This window comes from Podarcis tiliguerta (assembly GCF_965153285.1).
Source record: "Podarcis tiliguerta genome assembly, chromosome: 5".
Taxonomy (NCBI): Eukaryota; Metazoa; Chordata; class Lepidosauria; order Squamata; family Lacertidae; genus Podarcis; species Podarcis tiliguerta.
In genome coordinates this window covers 15,107,452-15,129,172 of record NC_139538.1, presented here as the reverse complement: position 1 = coordinate 15,129,172, position 21,721 = coordinate 15,107,452, and the positions used below count along the sequence as shown (strand labels likewise).

At 45.1% G+C, this 21,721-nt stretch overlaps 1 protein-coding gene across 3 annotated transcripts in view; it reads right to left on the bottom strand.

Annotated features, from left to right (window-relative positions):
* The window catches only part of SLC2A2 (solute carrier family 2 member 2), a gene marked incomplete at its 5' end in the record, with an annotated part of 28,729 nt that extends 7,753 nt beyond the window's left edge, over window positions 1-20,976 (bottom strand). Inside the window, 6 exons of one of the 3 annotated variants that reach the window (XM_083442240.1) lie at window positions 841-1,003; window positions 2,222-2,337; window positions 3,338-3,462; window positions 5,241-5,416; window positions 6,283-6,378; window positions 20,956-20,976. In XM_083442240.1, coding sequence (XP_083298366.1) covers window positions 841-1,003; window positions 2,222-2,337; window positions 3,338-3,462; window positions 5,241-5,416; window positions 6,283-6,378; window positions 20,956-20,961 — 682 coding nt within the window. Of the gene's footprint in view, window positions 1-840; window positions 1,004-2,221; window positions 2,338-3,337; window positions 3,463-5,240; window positions 5,417-6,282; window positions 6,379-10,021; window positions 10,114-15,909; window positions 16,057-20,955 lie in introns of those variants that run through there. The other 2 variants (XM_083442239.1, XM_083442241.1) reach the window with 2 other exon arrangements.
* Between the last annotated feature and the right edge of the window lie 745 nt (window positions 20,977-21,721).

Genomic DNA, 21,721 nt, shown 5'->3' with positions numbered 1-21,721 from the left:
ACACCCTATAGAAGTTCTGCCCATCAGTGTTGACCAGGAGTAGCCAACAAGGCATCCAACTCCCATCAGCCCCAGCCAGCATAACTAGTGGTTAGAGTTGATGGAAGTTGGGAGTCATCTGAAGGCCATGCCGGAAACCTCTGGTGTCAATAAATGGTCGGACCCTGCAGAAGATAATATTTTGTGTTCATAACTTGTAAGAAGTCTATAGCATTTCACGTGTTATTGCCTCCTGTTACTCTTCTGCTGCTCTTACCCAACCCCACCAGCCATGTTTTGCACATCCCAATTAATTCCCAGAGTGCTGTCTGTTTCCTCCCAGCTCCCTAATCCAGCCCCCGACTTATTGTGAGGAGAGTGAAGCCTCAGAAAGTTAAGGACCATAATTCAGCTGTGGAACTTCTGCTTTGCATGTTGAAGATTTGATACCCAACATAGGAGCCTCCTAGGGGTTGAGGTCCCTTTGCCCTCCAATAAAATATTTGAGGGGGCCACCCCTCCGAGTTGATGGGCATTGCCATTCAAATGGTGTGTGCGCCCCACATCTTGTCACTGATGATGTGGGGCGAGGCTTATCTGCCCCCCCTATTTTATTCAAATTGGCAACCCTGATGCCCAACATTGCCACGTAGGGCTAGAGGAAACTCAGTAGACGGCAGCTTGCTCTGTGCCTAAATGCACTCCCTCCCTTTCTCACCAAAGCTAGGCCACATCTTAGAGGGGAAATAAATTGTGAACGCCACCCCATTCCTGAAATGTGCCAGTGAGACGTGAGGACCAGTGAGACGTGAGGACTGATGTGGACTGGCAGAGAAAAGTCTCTCCTAGAGATAACCTTACTTTTTTTGGCTTCCTCTTGTTTTGAAGCTTTAATGTACAAGTACCGGGGGCTCTCTGGGCAACCAAAGAGCAAGAAAATCTGGAGCACGGCAGCAATGCCAGAGAGAGCGAGGAGCAATGGCCAGGTGGAATCTTTTCCTAGCAAGACATCCAGGCCAAGAACCTAAGGGGGAAAAAATGGACCAGTGTTTTTCGTTGCTGCTTTTTTGAAATAAAGAGTTATTTGTGTCCAATACTTACGTATGATGAATGTATCATTTACTTAGAATTGTTTTGAGATATTCTTCAAATGGAAATCTTGGTGACATCACTGCTAGGCACATCACCAGTCCCTCCCACAGTTCCCAGTGCTGATTTGAATGACCAAGAGAGAGGAGTGGGGCAGTCGGGCAGATATGTCCTTTTGATTTCTAAAAAAAAAATTCCTGGAAGCTTTGTAGCCATTTGCCCCAGCGCATTCCTTTCTAAAGGGATAGACTTTATTTTTCAGAGATGTCGTTATTACAATGGAAAACACTGTGTGTCCCAAATGACAGAGACCCACAAATGAAATATCTCTATGTACAGAACTTTGGACCAGCAAGCCCTAGAGCACCCCCTCATGGACAAAATCAAATCAACAACCTTCTTGGTATTAAATCTTAGGCACCTATTTTGTCCTGTGAGCAAAATGGCTCTCTTGGAAAACCCTGCTGCATCATGGGAATGGTTCAGCAATACAGATTTGCCCTTGGCGGAGCTTTGTAAATTAAGCGTCAGTTCCGCGCACCGTACAAAGGGCTCCCGTGCTGTCCTGCCGTGCAATCGCGTGGAGAAAGATAATGTATGAACCATTTCGTCATAGATCTAGCCAGCAGCAATTTCTGTGATCTCAGTAGCGTTGCAAACAGGGAAGGGTTTCGTCCCTGAGTCTGGAAAAGCCAATATAACCCCCAGCCCTAAGACCTGGTGACATAGGCAGCTGTTTGTGCTTTCAGGTTTGCTTTAAAATTGTGCTAGCCAGGAATTCTCTTGCATGTAATGGTAAGAGCCAGATCAGATCTGAAACATCAGATAAAACAAAGAACTAAAAGATGGAGAAAAGTTTGCTTTTGTTCTTATTATGTATTTTGTGTTTTTTTAATATTATGTTTTTATGTTGGGAACCACCCCGAGAACTATTGTTGGGTCCTCGGAGATCCCACACTATGAATGAAATCTACAAATTCAACAATGTTTTGTGAACCGCCCTGAGATCTATGGATATAGGGCAGTATATAAATTTTAATCACCATCATCACCATCTCATTAAGGGGCTTATGGCTGTCCCATTTAGCACTTGACTTGCACAAACATGAATGTGTTCCATGATCAATTTGTCCTCTGTTCGTTTGGTACACACCTGGCTGATGAGGATGCCGATAACGACAGCAAGCTGGTTCATTGATCCCAGAGCCCCTCGAAGAGCGACAGGGGCAATCTCTCCAACATACAGTGGGACAAGTCCAGAGGAGAGCCCTGGGCAAAACATGCAGATGAATCAACCATCTAATCCATCCTGCTGCTGGTGCACTCCAGATCTTCCAGACTACAACTTCCATCAGGCCCAGCCAGCAAGGCTCATGGTCCAGGGATGACGGGAGCTGCTGCCCAAAATATCTAGAAGGCACCAGGTTGAGGAAGGCTAAATCATGCCAACTTTTAAAAAGATATATTCTTTTATTGAAAGATAAAAAGCGACACACACACATATCATTTGTAAGTGCACAGAATAAAATAAGACTTGAAAAATTGTAGGGAGAGAGAGAGAGAGAGAGAGAGAGAGAGAGAGAAAGAAAGAAAGAAAGAAAGAAAGAAAGAAAGAAAGAAGGAAGGAAGGAAGGAAGGAAGGAAGGAAAACACCCAAGAACATCACAAGATTGCTATTGTAGTTAACCTAATAAAGTGTTTATAAAAACAAATTCCAAATATCGTTTTAGAATGTTTGGAACAAATATTCCAACTTACTAACCAGAGGAATAAGTTTCCCTGCTGTCTTAAGACGGTCTTAAGGCAGAGGTTTTCAACCCTTTTGGGTCTATGGCTCCCTTGACCAACTACTTTCATTCTGTGGCACCTTGTGGAGCCCAGGAGCCCAGTAATGTCACCCCTTGCCTGCAGAGCTGGCAGCCTCTCCCCCTTCTGGAGTGTGCCCTCAGCCTCCTTTCTTCTCCCCTCTCCTTGGGAGTCCTCTGGGCAGCCGCAGCTGCTGCCCCTGATCTCTGAGCTGCCCTCTCTGCCCCAAAAGAGAGGTCAGATGTTGTGCCCGGTGCGGCTGGCCCCCCCTGCACCCCCCACGCTACGCCACTGCCAACAGCAGATGGAGACCATATTCCCAAAAGATCAGGGCTTCTTTCCCTTCACCCTTCCCTCTGATTCTCCATTTCCTGCGACTTTGCATGCTGACCCCGACTCCAAGCAAACCATCAAGGAAACTCAGAGAGAAATTACCCCCCGTTTGGAGCCCGCCTTGACTTACCACCATGCAGCCCAGTCAGTACTCTTCCAATGATGATGAAAATGTGGGAGGGGCCAAATTTCGCAATGGCCAAAAAGAGATTCCCAGAGATTGCAAAAATGTTTACCAGCAGCATCGCTCTAACTCTGCAGTGAGGAAGGGAAGCAGGGAGTCAACGTTTGCGCAAAAGAAAGAGCCAAGTTCAGCCACATTTGCCCACCGGTGAGTCGAGAGTATCCACACAATGCGAGGTCTTTCCACAGCAGATCGAAAGCTAGAGGTCAGCTAAAGGTCCTGACTGTGAGACAATATGGACACTGGACATTTTAACCCCTGAACGTAGGATGCTATTGAAACATGCTGTTCTAATGTTGAGAACTCCCCTGTTCCTTCTGTAAAGTGTACTGACATTAACCCCATAAAAGTAAAGGTAAAGGGACCCCTGACCGTTAGGTCCAGTCATGACCGACTCTGGGGTTGCAGCGCTCATCTCGCTTTATTGGCCGAGGGAGCCGGCGTACAGCTTCCGGGTCATGTGGCCAGCATGACTAAGCCGCTTCTGGCGAACCAGAGCAGTGCACGGAAACGCCGTTTACCTTCCCACCGGAGCAGTACCTATTTATCTACTTGCACTTTGACATGCTTTCGAACTGCTAGGTTGGCAGAAGCAGGGACTGAGCAATGGGAGCTCACTCCGTGGTGGGTATTCAAACCGCCGACCTTCTGATCGGCAAGTCCTAAACTCTGTGGTTTAACCCACAGCGCCACCCGCGTCCCTTGGGGACCCCATGCTATGGTGTTAAAATGTGCTGTGCCGTGCCACTGATCTAGATTCCTGGCCAGGTGGTTGTCACTGGTGGAGGTAGAAGGAAAGACACAATGCATATATTGCCTTATTTTTATGATGCTGGGCTATGTCCCCAAAAGTTGTCCCAGGTCACTGCTATCTGCAGGGGAGGCCAGGCTGTACATGTGGCCTCACTGCAGAGGAGTATGTCCTCTCAATAGCTGCACCTACCCTGCGGAATAACCTCTCAGCATCTGCTTTGCGTTCAGAAGTGTCCTTGGCTCAATCCCCAGCATCTCCAGGTAAGGAACCTGGAGAGCAGCTGCCAGCCAGAGCAGACAGTACTGAGTTAGATGGAGCAATTAGTCTGACTCTGCAATAAGGCAACTTCCTGTGCTCCTTTGTGTGAAATTAAGTGCATACCACTGGACGTTACAGACACATCTATTTGCCTGTTTCTTTCTGACCATCTTTTGCTGGTTTCGGTGTTGATTTGGCCGTCTTGTCTGTTTGGCTCTGGTTTCTAAATTTAAATTTGAATTATTTTATTTTTACCATTTGAGATTTCTCCCAGAAGTGAATACAGCACATAAACTTCTAATAAGTGAATGGATAAATAGCTAATTATTCTGTAAATAAATAAATAAAATATACATAAGACATCACTACAAGGAACACATGTTACTTCACATTATGGAGGGAGAGAATGAAAACCTGAAACCAGGATTCCATTCCCCCTTCCCAGGTTGCTCATAGTGTGTTGTTTCACCCTAGGTAAGTCTGTGGAACACAATTCTGTGTTATTCTGCTCTTAATAGAAGCATTTTATTGATCCTGTGGGTTTTATTACCATAGGCCTGCACACAGTGCTATTTTTCTATAAAAAGAGGTGCCAGAACTCACCATGAACACCTCCCTTGTTCTCTTAGAATGGCAAAGGCGCCCAGCTGAGAGGTGCCAGAACTCAGTTCCGGAAAGTTCCGGCTGAAAAAACCCGCCACCTGCATGAGTACTTGGTTTTGATTTGTGTATCAATGACGTTCCCTCACATGCCAGTGAGAACCATCTCCACAGCCCATGTTGCGTAAGTTTTGTTTCCCCTTTTTCCGGGCCGCTTGTGAAACCAGAATTTCTCACCTTGGCATCTTTTCACCAATCCAGCCAACAGTGAAGGAGGAAATCATCCCACCCACAGCAAATACAGAAACAGAGGTGGACCAGAGCATCATGACGGTGGGGTTTTTAAGGATGTCATCTGTCCCGTTTCCAGACGATGCAATATTCAGCACTTTACCGTAGTGGAGCATGATGATCTATAATGATGATACAAGTGCAATATTTACTTAAGATCCAAAACTTCTTATAGACTTTTTGCATGAAAAAGAAAATGAGCTTACAATGTCTGGGTTCAAGAACTGAAGAAAATATTGGTTTACACAAAGTGGAATTGTTGGGTGTTAGTCTGGAGTGGATGTTTTGAACAACTTTCTACATATAGCTGACAGACAAAGACAGAAGTTCTCTCATTTTTTTTGTCTTTCCTTTTTCCTTCGTTCCTTTCTTTTCTTCTTCTTATCTTCTTCTTCCTTTTGGCTTGTGTTTTTATTTAGATTAGTTTTTTATATTGGACAAAAAGATATTGGACATTTGATACTAATCTTTGTATACCCCCCCAACTTTATCTAATTAATAGATAAATGACAAAGTACCGTATTTTTTGCTCTATAAGACTCACTTTTTCCCTCCTAAAAAGTAAGGGGAAATGTGTGTGCATCTTATGGAGCGAATGCAGACTGCACAGCTATCCCAGAAGCCAGAACAGCAAGAGGGATTGCTGCTTTCACTGTGCAGTGATCCCTCTTGCTGTTCTAGCTTCTGAGATTCAGAATATTTTTTTCTTGTTCTCCTCCTCCAAAAACTAGGTGCGTCTTGTGGTCTGGTGTGTCTTATAGAGCGGAAAATACTGGTAGATTAGTAATTTCGTTGGCCCTACACTGCCCACAGAGCGATCCTTTGGGATCCTAGGGGCTATTCATGTGATGGTAAAGCTGGATTTGGCTGGCGCCAAGTGTACACTCACCAGGAAACTGCAGTCAGTCCTGCCTCTCTGATACACACAGGACCAATGATCAAATATGGCAAACCAAATCAAAACAAAAGAATAAGCACATTTACTCACCTGTTGTGGAGCATTGATGACTCCAATGCAGTACCCATATTGGAAAAAGCCAAGGACTGCAGAGAAGACGGCTAAAAACAGAGTCCCTGTGACATCCTAGGAAAGGGGTAACAAACGAAGGCACAGCGTCACTTTTTATCCTTAAGTTTCTGAATTGAGGACTAGATCTGGCATGCATTATATTCCAACCTTTCATTTTTAGGTAAAGGTAAAGGGACCCCTGACCATTAGGTCCAGTCATGGTCAACTCTGGGGTTGTGGTGCTCATCTGGCTTTATTGGCTGAGGGAGCCGGCGTACAGCTTCTGGGTCATGTGGCCAGCATGACTAAGCCGCTTCTGGCGAACCAGAGCAGCGCACGGAAACGCTGTTTACCTTCCCGCCGGAGCGGTACCTATTTATCTACTTGCACTTTGACGTGCTTCCGAACTGCTAGGGTGGCAGGAGCTGGGACCGAGCAATGGGAGCTCACCCCGTCACGGGGATTCGAACCGCCGACCTTCTGATCGGCAAGTCCTAGGCTCTGTGGTTTAACCCACAGCGCCACCCGCATCCCGTTTCATTTTTAGTCAATCCAAAAACCATAACAGGCAGTATGAGGAAAGCAGACCTGGGAGACCTGTGGCGCTGCATTGGACTACAACTCCCACCAGCCTCTTGCCAGCACAGTCAGTGGTCAGGGATGATGGGGGCTGATGTCTAACAACGATTGGAGGACCACAGTTTTCCCAGCCCTGGAACAAAGCACCTGAAAACAGACAGGAGTCAACATCTCCAACAATAAGGCAAGCACCCTCGAGGGTTAAGCATTGCCATGATGCTATTGGCATTAATGATATGTGGTGGTTAGCAAGTCCAAGTTTCCTGCTTGCTACGAACTGAGCATCACATTGACCTTTCACTGCTGTGAAACCTGATGCAATTCCTTCCCGTTCCAAATGTGTGGTTTGGCTAAAGGGAAAATTCACATGGCCACAATGATATGCCAAATTGTGGGTTAATAAAACCAGATGCAGCAGTTGGCGGCATGCTAACGTGACGGTTTGAGTCAGTATCCTGCTGAAAGAGCACCCCATTTACTTTGCTCCTCTAGCCCTCTTCAAAAGAAGATTATGTTCTTAGGTCACCTCATAGTGGGGCAGATTTACTGACCATTGCAGGGCTGTGCCACTCCCACCACTATGTTTAACATGTCTACAAATGACCTGAATATCAGAATATCAACATACCAGAATTGTTAGCTGAAAGGTAAATACAGTGGTACCTCGGGTTACATACGCTTCAGTTTACATACGCCTCTGGTTACAGACTCCGCTAACCCAAAAATAGTACCTCAGGTTAAGAACTTTGCTTCAGGATGAGAACAGATATCGTGTTCTGGCGGCGCAGCAGCAGGAGGCCCCATTAGCTAAAGTGGTGCTTCAGGTTAAGAACAGTTTCAGGTTAAGAACGGACCTCCGGAACAAATTAAGTACTTAACCCGAGGTACCACTGTAAAGCCTTTTTAAAGTGGAGATTCTCCTATCCCAGTCTGCACTGGATTTGAAATTCTGTTTGTGTTATGTAATAGTTTTCATATATGTTTCTGTTGCTTATGCTTTCATAGCTAATTTGCTTCAATATGTTTCATGGGATGCGATTTGTAAATGAAAGAGAATGAACAAACAAATGATCCCATTTATAAAGCATATTTTTAAAATGTTCAAATCACCTCACATATATTATCTCAATAACCCACACTTATTCCATAGCTGGACGCGACAGCTCTTTTGGCGTTTCATATATAATGAGCCTGAGTAATGGCAAGTCTTATGACTTCATAGGAGAGCCAGTGTGATGTAGTCATTGGATTGTTGGGAGTAGGACCCAAGAGCCATGAAACTCACTGGGTAACCAGTCACTGCCTCTCAGTCTAGCCTACCTCACAGGGCTGTTGTGGGCAGTAAATGAGGCAGGGGAGAACCATGTATGCCACTGTGAGGAGGACCGGCCCACCCAGGAGGCAAAGGGAGCCATCCACCTCAGGCAGCAGGAACCAGAGGGGCGGCAGATCCTGATGTAGATCTTTAGTCCCCCCCCCCTTGTTCCTGATGTTAATCTTCACTCACCCCTTCTTCCCTGACAGGGAGGGGGCGCCATTTTGTAGTTTGGCCTCAGGTGCCAAAATATATTGGGCTGGCCCTGCCTTTGAGCTACTCCTTCTTCCCTCTTCCTTCTTACTTCTGTCACGTGCCATTCACCTCCTTTCATCCAAACTGAGAAACTGTGGTTTAATTTTGGGCCTGGATGTGAACCCAAAAGGGTAGTGACAGCCTGTACCCTGGAAAGATTTCGCAAAACAATGAACAAGCTCTCAGATCTCTAGAACTCTTGCAACCTAAGTAGACTGCTGGAAAACGACGTTTGCTCACTACTTTGTGACATTTGCTGCCCATGCATGGAACAAATGCCCCGGCAGTGCCAATCTGGCACTCCTGCTGATGTATTTGCACCACACTGGCCTCCCTGCTGTAACAACAACAACAACAACAAAAACAACAACAAATTATTATTTATACCCAACAACAACAATTTATTATTTATACCCCGCCCATCTGGCTGGGTTTCCCCAGCCACTCTGGGAGGCTTCTAACAAAATATTAAAAATACAATAAAACATCAGACATTAAAAACTTCCCTTAAGAGGGCTGCCTTCAGATGTCTTCTAAAAGGCAGATAGTTGTTTATTTCCTTGACATCTGATGGGAGGGCGTTCCACAGGGCGGGCACCATTGCCAAGAATGCCCTCTGCCCGGTTCCCTGTAACCTCACTTCTCACAGTGAGGGAACCGCCAGAAGGCCCTCAGCGCTGGACCCTAGTGTCCGGGCTGAACGATGGGGGTGGAGACGCTCCTTCAGGTATACTGGGCTGAGGCCATTTAGGGCTTTAAACGTCAGCACCAACACTTTGAATTGTGCTGGGAAACGTACTGGGAGCCAATGTAGGTCTTTCAGGACCGGTGTTATGTGGTCTCGACGGCCACTCCCAGTCACCAGTGTAGCTGCCGCATTCTGGATTAGTTGTCGTTTCCGGGTCACCTTCAAAGGTAGCCCCACGTAGAGCGCATTGCAGTAGTCCAAGTGGGAGATAACCAGAGAATGCACTACTCTTGCGAGACAGTCCACAGGAAGGTAGGGTCTCAGCCTGTGTACCAGATGGAGCTGGTAGACAGCTGCCCTGGACACAGAATTGACCTGCGCCTCCATAGACAGCTGTGAGTCCAAAATGACTCCTAGGCTGCACACCTGGTCCTTCTGGGGCACAGTTACCCCATTCAGGACCAGAGAGTCCTCCACACCCGCCCGCCCCCTGTCCTCCCAAAACAGTACTTCTGTCTTGTCAGGATTCAACCTCAATCTGTTAGCCGCCATCCATCCTCCAACCGCCTCCAGACACTCACACAGGACCTTCACCGCCTTCACTGCTACATTATCATCTCCCCCTTTTCTCCCTCCCAGTAAGTAGCAGCGAGCGACCCAGCTGTCAGGAGTTCAGGTGAGTGTCGCTGAAACTCATAACTCTACTGGCCATTATGGACAGAGTTCAGGCACACAATCCAGCCTGAGAAGAGAGAAAGGTCAAATATATTTTACTTAGCACAGGGGGGGGGGGGGGGAATCAATTTCCAGAAAGCATATATTACAAGAGATTAGCTTGAGAAGGCCCTAACTATACTACAAATCAATAATTTTTTTTATACCTGTGAAACGGCCATCCTTCGACCGTTGGGAGGCCTCCCAACAGAAACATGGCAACTGTGGACTGTTAAGGGCTGAGAATTCTCTGCCTGCTGCATCACAGAGCAATACTCTCCAAGGTTCCATGACATGAGGGAACAACTATGCATCTTCCCTCTGCCCTGTTTACCAGGAACAGCCCCTAATCCATGTATTTTCAAGTGAGATTTGGGGCTTTATTTATTTTAAGTTTTTTAAAAATAATATTTATTGAATATCTTATAATTATGAAAAGAAAAACAATAAAGAACAACAATACATAAATTCAACAAACAATACATCAACAATAAAAAGAATACAATACAACATAAAGAAAACAAAAACATTTAAACACACATCCAAATTTTATATCTATATCTTTCATTTGCTTATTTCCTCGACTTCCTCACACCTCCCTTTTTTGTATTCTAGTTCAAATTGCTGGTTCAACAAATCCTTTCCCTCTTCTTCAATTTTTGTTCTGTAATTTATCCTAACACATTTTAACTTTGAATTTTCCACTTTTAACAATTAATATTCATATAATTCTTAATAACACTTCTCCTAAAACCTTATAATTTCATTCCAATATTCTTCTAACATTCATTAATTTTGCAATATTTCTGTAAATATACTTTGAATTTTTTCCAGTCTTCCCTCCTTCCCTCTTTATTTATTTTTTTGGTGTGAAATGTTTCCTCCAGATTTTGGTTCCCTCCTTGGGTCTCCAGAAGCGCCTTCCTCAAAAATGAAGGGAGAAGAACCCGGGTGTTTTTAAAGCCCCTTTCAAAACTATAGCCTTCCCAAGACAAATTAATAACAACAACAATTTTTTTTATTTACATCCCGCCCTCACTGGCCAAAGCCGGGCTCAGAGCGGCTAACATCATACAAGTAAGGCAATGCATAAAAACAAGCGATCGATAAATTAAGATGCATCCCACAATTAATTCAAACAAATTAAAATTAAAACTGGACAAGTGGCAATTTAATAACCAATAACCAATATACTATTCCATTAAAAACAAAGGCTGAAACATACAATTCCAATCACAATAAAACAAGCCGTTCATAAAATCCAACAAACCTCATGCACATTTACTCAGACGTAACCCCGTTGTGCTCAGTGGAGCTTATTCTCAGAAACGTCTGTAGCCTTAGGGTGGGTATAGGTAATCTTTGCTCACAAAGATGCAGGTCGGGCACATTTTATTGAGGTCCAGAAACAAGCACATAGGGAGGTCCGGATTAAAAGCAGCACCAGCCCCTGCAATATTGTCCCCATCCCCAACCAGCTTCTGGCCAGAAAGCCTCGCAGCAACTCTGCAAAACATACAGTTCCAATCACGATAAAAAAACCAGCTCATAAAATTCAATTCACAGCATGTAGTGCAAGACTATGCACATTTACAAAAAGTAATCCCCACTGTGTTCAACAGGACTACTCCCAGACAAGTCTGAAGAGGGCAGGGTATAGTGATTTTCGCTCACTTATGAAGATACAGGCTGCACAGATATTACTGGGGTGCTGAAGCAAAGTACACAGGCAGGTCCAGATTAATGGCAACATCTGCCTCCAACCAGCGTCCAACCTTTACAGGAACTTTGCAAATCAAAATCAAACACCTTCGCCCCTGCCCCCCACAACACACAGCTGCAATGTCTTGAGGTGCGTTCCAGGACTGCCAACCCAACTTGTCACAGGTAACATCCTGCACTGATCCCCCTCCATGATGCATGTGTCCTTGTGGATGACCAAACCACAGCACCAAGGACTCAAGCTACGTTAGTAAAGAAACAACCATTTGAATGCTATAAACATGTAACACCAGATGGCACCAGAGGGCAGGAAATTTTTATACACAATTTCCCATAGGGTCTCCCCCCTTTTTTTTATAATGATCTAATTGCTAACTTATTTATAGCGTTTTTCCCCTGTGTGTAGATCCACCCCCAAGCTAGCCCAAGACATTTTGTTGTCAGAGATAGAGGTGCAACTTGTGACCCCATCTCACACAAACTCCCATAATGGGACCCAGTACCAGATCAGTTGTTTTAGTTGTTTGACTCCCGGAACAGTTAGAAAACCAAGGCGCAGCTTCCAATTGGCTGAAGGAGTGTCCTGTAGCCAATCAGAAGCCGGGGAAGCTGTGTCAGACATTTGGCTTGCGAAAATTGTTCGAAAAGCAGAACAATCACTTCTGGTTTTCGATCGTTTGGGAGCCAAAACGTTTGTGTTCAGAGGCATTCAGCTTCTGAGGTTCCACTGTATTTTATCTGACACACCCTTTCTGAAACAAAATGTAAACTGAAACACAGCCCTCCTTCCAAAGAGTTCTCTAATCAAGTAATGTGTACAAAAATACGTATACTAGTGTTACATGTGCATATAAGTGCATATATGAATGAAAATAACATGCAAACGGGTATTATGCTAGGAGGAAATTGCATTGCAAAAATGCGTAAATTGCACTGAAATACTGATACATTTCCGCGAGGACTGAAAAACCAAATTCACAAACTGATGTGGAAATGTGGAGACCTTCCAGTCCAGACTGGAAGGAGGAGTATTGGGTAGAAACTGAATCTGGACATCTTCGCCCAGTGAGAGAAAGGAAAACCTGTCTGTAAAAGGAAGAGCGCGTGGGAAGCCCCACAAAAGGAGGGAAACAAGATTTTTGGCTCGCATCTGTGTCAACGTTTATTTTGTTCTTTTTTGCCTCCATTTTGCTGGCATGCCCCACAGCTCACGGATGCCCTCCTGTTCTGCTACGCATCAGTCCCCAACATACACCATGTAGGTAGACACATCAGCCCAGACACTCAAAATAAGAAAACCAGCCCTCTCTTAAACTCTGTGTATGGTGGCTGGGTGGGTGTCACAGGCCTGGTTTGAGGACGGTTTTTGTAACTGGAATGACAAATGATGATTGGCTGGAGGTGGGGAGAGGAAGGCTTCAAAAACACTTTAACAACAAAAGATTCTCTCTCTCTCCCTCATAACATTAGTGTTATGTACTGAAGTTCTCACCCTGGGCCAGCAGGGGGATACTGTAGATAGTTATGCAAATGAAGGATCAAAAAGTGCAACACATCACCCCTCATGCGGCCACAGGGCGGAGTCCTGCTGAACTGCTTATGGGCCGCCGCCTCAGGTCCCCGCTCGACCGGCTGCACCCGGACTTTGCCGTGGCCGAACCCCCAGGCTGTGCCAACGCGCCACTGTCATTTGTTCCAGGAAACCAGGTCTTTGCCCGGAACTATGTGGTGGACATTCCTTGGGTGCCAGCCACAGTAGTGGGAGTCACTGGACCTCGCTCATACCAGGTGGCACTCGAAGATGGACGCTTGTGGCGCCGGCACATAGACCAGCTTAGGCACAGGGTTGGGGACTTGGACACTACCATGGTGCCCCCAACTGCGCTTGTGGCTCTGGAAGAGACACTTACAGATGGTGAGGCTCCACCTCTCTCACAAACTGCCAGTGTGGAGCCGAATGAAGCCACTTCAGAGGGTCTGCCAGACTTACCACAGGCTCAGACCACTCCACTTGCGGAGGCTCCACCCACAGCAGTGGATCCAGGGGACTTGGTTTCAACGCCACCTAGGGTCGCACCACAGCCTCAGCAAGAATTGGGTGGCCCCCTGGACTTGGCTACCAGTCCCCGGTGGTCTGGCAGAATTTCCAAGCGCCCAACTTATTTAAAGGACTATGTTGTTGGACATGTATCACTGTTGGTCTAAGTATGTGAAATGTAACCGATATGCTTTTGTGCCTAATTGAACCATTACGTGTAGTGCTGTATATAAGGAAACCATTACGATTGTAACTAACGCCTTATCTCGGTGGGGAGGGGTGTTATGTACTGAAGTTCTCACCCTGGGCCAGCAGGGGGATACTGTAGATAGTTATGCAAATGAAGGATCGAAAGTGACGTTCAGTGATTGGATAGTTTTAGAAAATGGCAACCGTTACATTGTTCTGGAGCTCTATATAAGCAGGCTGACTGAGCTCCTCAGTCAGTTCTGTTCCAGCTTACAAATAAAGAGCTGCTTTGGAAGAATCGCTGTGTCGTCTGCTATGTCTACCCACAACTTAACAATTAGAACTCTTGGACATTCGAAGAAGCTGACTGTTGGAAGATTGGGGACAGATAAAAGATTGTACTTCTTCACACAATGCGTAGTCAAACAATGGAACTCGCTCCTTCCCAGTCTAAATACTCCACAAAGCGACTATTAGTTCCATGAGGAAAAAATATATTATCCCCTTTCCCCGTGATACTAATAGCAATTTAGAGGGTATTAAGATTGGACGCTGAGGAAAGCACAAAAGGCCCCACCTCCCATTGTTATTCACTGAGCCAGTCAAGTTCTGAGCACAGGACAGCCACAAAAATGTCTGGAGATCCAGCCATGGCTCCAACACAGAGCTGGGGCGCTGCATCCCTCCAGATGTTACAAGACTACAACTCCCATCAGCCTCAGCCAGTACAGCCAATGGCCACAGATGATGGGAGCTGTAGTTCAACGACATCTGGAGGGTCACAGGCTCCCCATCCTTACATCATGGCATCTCTTCCCACAATAGCGACAATTACTGTCCAGTTTCCCAGCTCCATAATCCACAATATGATTATGTGTCCAAGTTTGCATGGAGCTTTTAAAGGGGGAGATATAGACAATCTGTACTGTTTTTGAGGAACAGGGGGCGGTTGGGTGTGGAGGACTCCCTGCTCCTGAATGGGGTAACTGTGCCCCTGAAGGTGTGCAGCCTGGAAGTCATTTTGGACTCACAGCTGTCCATGGAGGCACAGGTCAATTCTGTGTCCAGGGCAGCTGTCTACCAGCTCCACCTGGTACGCAGGCTAAGACCCTACCTGCCTGTGGACTGTCTCGCAAGAGTGGTGCATGCTCTAGTTATCTGCCACTTGGACTACTGCAATGCGCTCTATGTGGGGCTACCTTTGAAGGTGACTTGGAAACTACAATTAATCCAGAACGGGGCAGCTAGACTGGTGACTGATAGCAGCTGCCGAGACCATATAACACCGATCCTCAAAGACCTACACTGGCTCCCAGTACGTTCCTGAGCACAATTTGAAGGGTTGGTGCTGACCTTTAAAGCCCTAAAGAAGCTTTATACCTGAAGGAGCATCTCCACTCCCATCGTTCGACACTGGGGTCCAGCGCCGATGGCCTTCTGGCAGTTCCCTCACTGCGAGAAGTGAGGTTACAGGGAACCGGGCAGAGGGCCTTGTCGGTAGTGATGCCCTGTGGAACACCCTCCCATCAGATGTCAAGGAAATAAACAACTATCTGACTTTTAGAAGACATCACATCTAAAGGCAGCCCTGTTTAGGAAAGTTTTTAATGTTTGATGTTTGATCACATTATTATTATTATGAATATTATTCTGTTGCTAGCTAACCTGACCTCTCAACAGCTGAGCCACTGCTGCATACCAGAATGAAGATGGGGAGAGGCAAGATGGTGGGGACATTGGCATGGTGCAAACGCACCAGTGGACCCAGACGGGTGTGCCTGTTGGGGCATTTGGGCTACCCTGGCTTTCCTGCCACATTGTCCCTCCTCATCTCCTGGTAAGCTGTAGTGACTCCGCTGTCAGGAGGCCAGGTGAGGGCTGCTGGCCCACCAACCCCACCAGCACCTACTGCAGAATCTCATAACTCTACTGGCCATCACAAATAGAGTTCAGGCAGACAATTCAGCCTGAAAGGATGGTGGAGAGAGGTTGAATATCTTTTAGTTAGCACATCAAAAATCCATTTCCAGAAAGCACATATCACAAGAGATAAAAATGAGATTGAGAAGGTTCTAGCTATACTACAAATCAATTAAAGTTTTATACCTGTGAAACGGCCATGCTTCCACTGTTGGGAGGATTCCCAACGGAATCACGGCAACTACAGATTGGTAAGAGCTGAGAATTCTCTGCCTCTTTCATCACAAAATAATACTTTCCAAGATTCCATAAGATGAAGGAACAGTTACGCATATTCCAACAGTCCTGCATACCAGGAACAGCCCCATATTGCCCAATAATAATAATAATAATAATAATATTTTTTAAAAAATTGGGGTTGTTGTTTTTTTCAGGGTGAAGAATTTTATTCTCCATTTTTTGGTTCCTGCTCTGGATTTCTAGAAGTACCCCCCCGCAAAAAAAAACACCCCTCAGGTATTTCTAAGCTCTTTTCAGGACTATAACTTTCTCAAGCCACCTCAACGAATATACAATTCCATTAAAAACAAACACTAAACATACAGTTCCAACCAGAGTAAAACAGAAAGTTCATAAAATTCAGTAAACGGTATGCACATTTACTCGGAAGTAACCTACACTGTGTTCTGTGGTGCTTACTCCAAGAAAAGTCTGCATAGGACTGTAGCCTTAGCATGGATGTAGCCTTTTCCCTCACTTACAAAGAAACAAGTGGGGCAGATATTACAGGGTTGAGCAGCAGCAGATCCTGCCGTACCATCTACATCATCTACATCATCATCATCATCATCATCATCATCATCATTTCTTATTATTTATTAAATTTGTATACCGCCCCCCCATCCGACGATCACAGGGCGGTTCATAGCATAAAATTACAAAATGAGAGCACAAAATACGTCCCCTGCTCCCAACAAATGTCTGCCCAGAAATCCTTCGTGCGCGCACACACACACAATGTCTTGAGGTGCATTTCACGACAACAGAGCATGAAAACTGCTGTAGACAAATTCCCGCACTGACTCTTAGGAGTTATGCATCCTTATGAATGACCAAGTCAGAGCAGAAAGACACAATACAATTTGGGTAGGATTCAACTTGAGTTTACTCAGAGTACACCCAATGAAATGAATGAAGATTCCCAACTTCATTTCATTCATTACAATGGCTGTACTCTGAATTAAACTTACATGGCAGGTCACCTCTTGTTCAAGATTGAGTTGAGACTTGTGACCTCGCCAGAAGCTTGGGAATCACTGCCCATGATATCTTTATTGGCTCAAGTTTGTATGTGATGATTTGCGCTTTAAAAACAAAAACAAAAACCTTTTTATCTTAGAAATAGTAAAAACAGAAAAATCATATCATGCGAACCAGCTCCAAGGGTCAAACTATATGTTACCTCCCACATCTACCCAGCAGACAGGTGGGTGGCGCCACCCCGCCTATCAATCACCTGATGTCATGACGGCACCAGCTGACTGACACCTGCCAAAGTTCACATTGGGTCACGGTAACTGTTGAAGTTTTGGCAATTTTCTTTGAAGGCACGCTTTGAAGGCACTGGAAACGTGCCTTCAAAGGGCTTCCCTGTAACAAACAATCAGCTGATTGATTTTTCTGTGCAGCTGGAAATGCTCGTAAAAGTAGAGTATTTCCCTTTCTGCAGAGAAAGCAGGTTGTATCTAAAGTGCAAGAGGAAGCCCTTTGAGTACAAGCCATTGACCTCAGCTGATCCTCAGTCCTTGCAATGAGCCCTGTGCTGTGCTTTGAAGACCCAACAATCACCTGCCCCACTACTTAGGTCAGGCGTGCATAATGTCAGGTGTCAAGCAGGTGGGTTTAACTGAGCATTTGGGCTGGAAGTCCCCCCTTCCCCCATGACTGGATGCCCCCCACCCCAATAAAGAGTTGATCAAAGCAACGGCTCTGGGATAGAGGGTGTTATCGCTTCATCACTGTACCGTTTCCCTGGTAGAGCAGTAGAGACGTAGGTCTCCAGCTGGACTACAGTTCCCATCATCCCTGACCACTGGTCCTGCTAGCTAGGGATGATGGGATTTGTAGTCCAAAAACAGCTGGAGACCCACATTTGGGAAACACTGCTGTAGAGCCAGCCCACAAAAGCTGCTATTAGTCACACAAGGAAAGAAATATATTGGGTTGTAGTCAACTAAGTTTTATTCAGAGTAGAACCACTGAAAGGAATGAGCACTGACCAAGTTAGGTCTATTAATTTCAGTAGCTCTACCCTAAGTACAACTTAATTGAATACCACCCATTATATCCCCCATGGTGGGACTGATACAGTGGTGCCTCGCAAGATGAAAAGAATCCGTTCCTCGGGTATTTTCGTCTTGCGGTTTTTTCGTCTTGCGAAGCAAGCCCATTGACGGAGTAGCGCTATTAGCGCTATTGACATTTTAAGGGCTAAAAACGGCTTTTTTACACTTGGGAGATTAGCGGTTTTGCTGCTAAAATGCTTTTAGCAGATTAGTGATTCAAAATAAGGGGTTTTGGAGCGGGGAAAAAAATTCAATTTTTTTCATCATTTTTTGTCTTGCGAAGCAAGCCCATAGGGAAATTCGTCTTGCGAAGTGCCTCTGCAGACGGAAAACCCTTTCGTCTTGCGGGTTTTCCGTCTTGCGAGGCATTCGTCTTGCGGGGCACCACTGTATCAATTCAGAGGGGGTTAAGATTGAAGCCTAAAGGAAGAAGACAAGACCTTATATTTATACGCAACAGTAGCCGCAAGGCTATTGATTGCAAAAAATTGGAAAAGTGGTACTGTACCAACAAATATAGAGTGGCTTGCCAAATTATTGGAGTACTACAATATATCCAAAACAATGGGAGAAATTGGAAGGATCTCAAAAGAGAAGGCAGACAGGGACTGGAAGGTGTTTAAAAGATACTTGCAAAACTTTACCGAAAAATCAGAACTCCTATTAGAATAAACAAGTTTCGTTTCAAATATTGGAATACTAAATAAGATGGATAACAATGTCTAATAGAAAAAGAAATAAGAAATTAGGTTAAAGGTGTGTGAAAGAAAGTAATAGAAGTAGAAAGAAATTGCAATTGAGTAGATTGGAAGTCTAACACAAAGGGTGAGGGGTGGTGGATGGTAATGGGAATTATCTGTGAGATTGAGTGTAGGTATGTTGTAGGTATGTTGTATGCATGTAGGTATGTTGTATGAAATGTATGTTTGTATGTGTATTAATGTTGAATTATTTTAACAATAAAAAATTATATAATAATAAAAAAAAGAGAAAATCTGACAGCCAGTGTGGCATAGTGGTTAGCGTTCTGGGAGAGGACTTGGGAGACAGGAGTTCTAAACCCCCGCTCAGCCAGGAAACTCACTGAGTAATTTTGGGCCAGTCACAGTCTCTCAGCCTAATTTACTTCACGGGGCTGTTGTGAGGATAAAACAGGGAGGAAGTTAGGACCACGTATGCCACCTTGAGCTCCTTTGCAGAAACATGGGGTGTAAATGTAAATAAATGAATAAATAAGACATTGAGGCAAGCATAAAAGACACCCAGTCAAGAAGGAAAGAAGTCAATGGCTCTATGGAGCATAAAGTAGGATATATGTAATAAGACTTGATGTTTTTGTTGGTTGGTGTTGGTGTTCTTAAATCTCAATAAAAAGCATTTGAAAAAAATAAAAAAATACAAATAAAGTACAAGTAACATATTTTAGCAATCGTCAAACTATGTTGTTAAAAAAAATACCTGCATTAAAGCTATGATTTTATATTTTAAAAAAAGAAAGAAAGAAAGACACCCAGCCAAGTTCTGAGCGACTTGCATCTACTTTGAAGTAAAAACAAAAAATGTCTGGGGGAACCAGTTATAGCTGTAACACAGAGCTGAGGAACATGTCATAGTTCGAGACGTCATAGGACTACAACTCCTATCAGGCTCAGCCAGCACAGCCAGTGAGCAAGGCTGATGGGAGTTGTAGTCCAACAACATCTCAAGGGCCACAGTTCTCCAGCTCTGCATCACATGTGGTTTGGGGTTGTTGGCTGAAATCTTTATCCTGGCCTTCGGCACCCAAGATGTGTTTTCAGGAAGAAGAAGAGTTTGGATTTGATATCCCACTTTATGACTACCCAAAGGAGTCTCAAAGCGGCTAACATTCTCCTTTCCCTTCCTCCCCCACAACAAACACTCTGTGAGGTGAGTGGGGCTGAGAGACTTCAAAGAAGTGTGACTGGCCCAAGGCCACCCAGCAGCTGCATGTGGAGGAGCGGGGAAGTGAACCCGGTTCACCAGATTACGAGTCCACCGCTCTTAACCACTACACCACACTGGCTCTCTCAGGGTCCACCCTATTCTTGCGAACGTAATGTGTTTTAACTTCTGTAGTTTTAAAATTGTTGTGGCCCGCCCTAGGACCTGTTGGTGGAAGGTGGGACATAGTAATAACAAGAATAATAAAAAATATTGACTCTCTTCCACTACACAGTTCTAGGATCTAGGCTGAAGGCTGTTGATTGATAGGGAACATATTCAATCCAATTGAAGATACAGTTTACTATTTCTCTACAAAATGGAAGTGTTTAGAATGTTGTTGACTGGCTCAACCAAACAAACATCACATTTCATATTTGCTAAACAGAGGAAACGTGCAAAGAGAATGAAAAAAAGTTGTCATGAAAAGAGTATGCTTGATATGCATCAAATTCACCAGAGCAGCCCTTTGTGTAAAATCTATTGACAGCATGTTTTATCCATGAGAGATTCAGAATAAGATACAATGCGTGATTTCCTCTGTTTTGTAGCTTTCAATCTTAAGTGACAAAAATAGAGATTCCTTGCTATTCTTGACATTTCCCCTTGCAGTTACAAAAACCACCTTTCCCCTCTTCTTCCCGTTTTCATTATTTGCCATTTCTTCCATAATAAAGGTGTCATTAGCTAATTCAGACACGGGGGACATGAATTCCCATTTGGAAGTCTGGTGAAGTATCATAGGGATAAAGGGAGCTGTCTTTTACCGAGTCAGAACATCGGTCCATGTTGCTAAGTCCTGTCTACACTGACTGACAGAGGCTCTCTAGGGTGCCAGGCAAGGATCTCGTAGGCATACCTGGAGATGCTGAGATGCTCTACCACTGAGCTACCAGCCCTTGCGCGATCTTGAAATCAGTGTTACCTTCATTAGTACGTCCTTCGGTTTCTTTCCCATCACCTCCGTCTTCCTCGGTTGATCCACGTAACCCAAAAAAACTCGGGCTGGTCACTTGCCAAAAGGAAGGCATGCAACAGAATGGCCCCCTCACCTCGACTTGAGCTTGTCACATACAGAACTGTGTAAAGATAGCCATTCTTAGGACGTTTATAACCCCTCAGGGGGAGGAGGAGGAGGAGGAGGAGGAGGAGGAGGAGGGAAACTTGGAAAGAGGCGATGTGGGGAGGGCTGTGGGGAAAGCTTATTTGTGGCCAGGGAGGATAGAATTAATCAACTTGAATGTTAATGAAAAACCCAAGCACTCCTTAGTGTTTACCTTCTTTTCCCCGGCTGTTAAAATAGGAAAAGTGCAAAGGGCACGGGGACTGCACATCGATAAGCCCACCTAAGTGGGCTGGAATGCTCACTTGCGAGTGTGTCGCACACTAGACATTCATTCAGAGACAAGGAATTAGAGAGACAAGACGGGTTCTTTATTTCAAAGCACGCAGATTCTGTTTTTCTGTTCACAAGGAACACCCAAAGTGGCTCATGACTGCCACAATTAACTAAGGTAAAGGTAAAGGGACCCCTGACCACTAGGTCCAGTCATGACTGACTCTGGGGTTGCGGCGCTCATCTCGCTTTATTGGCCGGGGGAGCCAGCATACAGCTTCCAGATCATGTGGCCAGCATGACTAAGCCGCTTCTGGTGAACCAGAGCAGCACACAGAAACGCCGTTTACCTTCC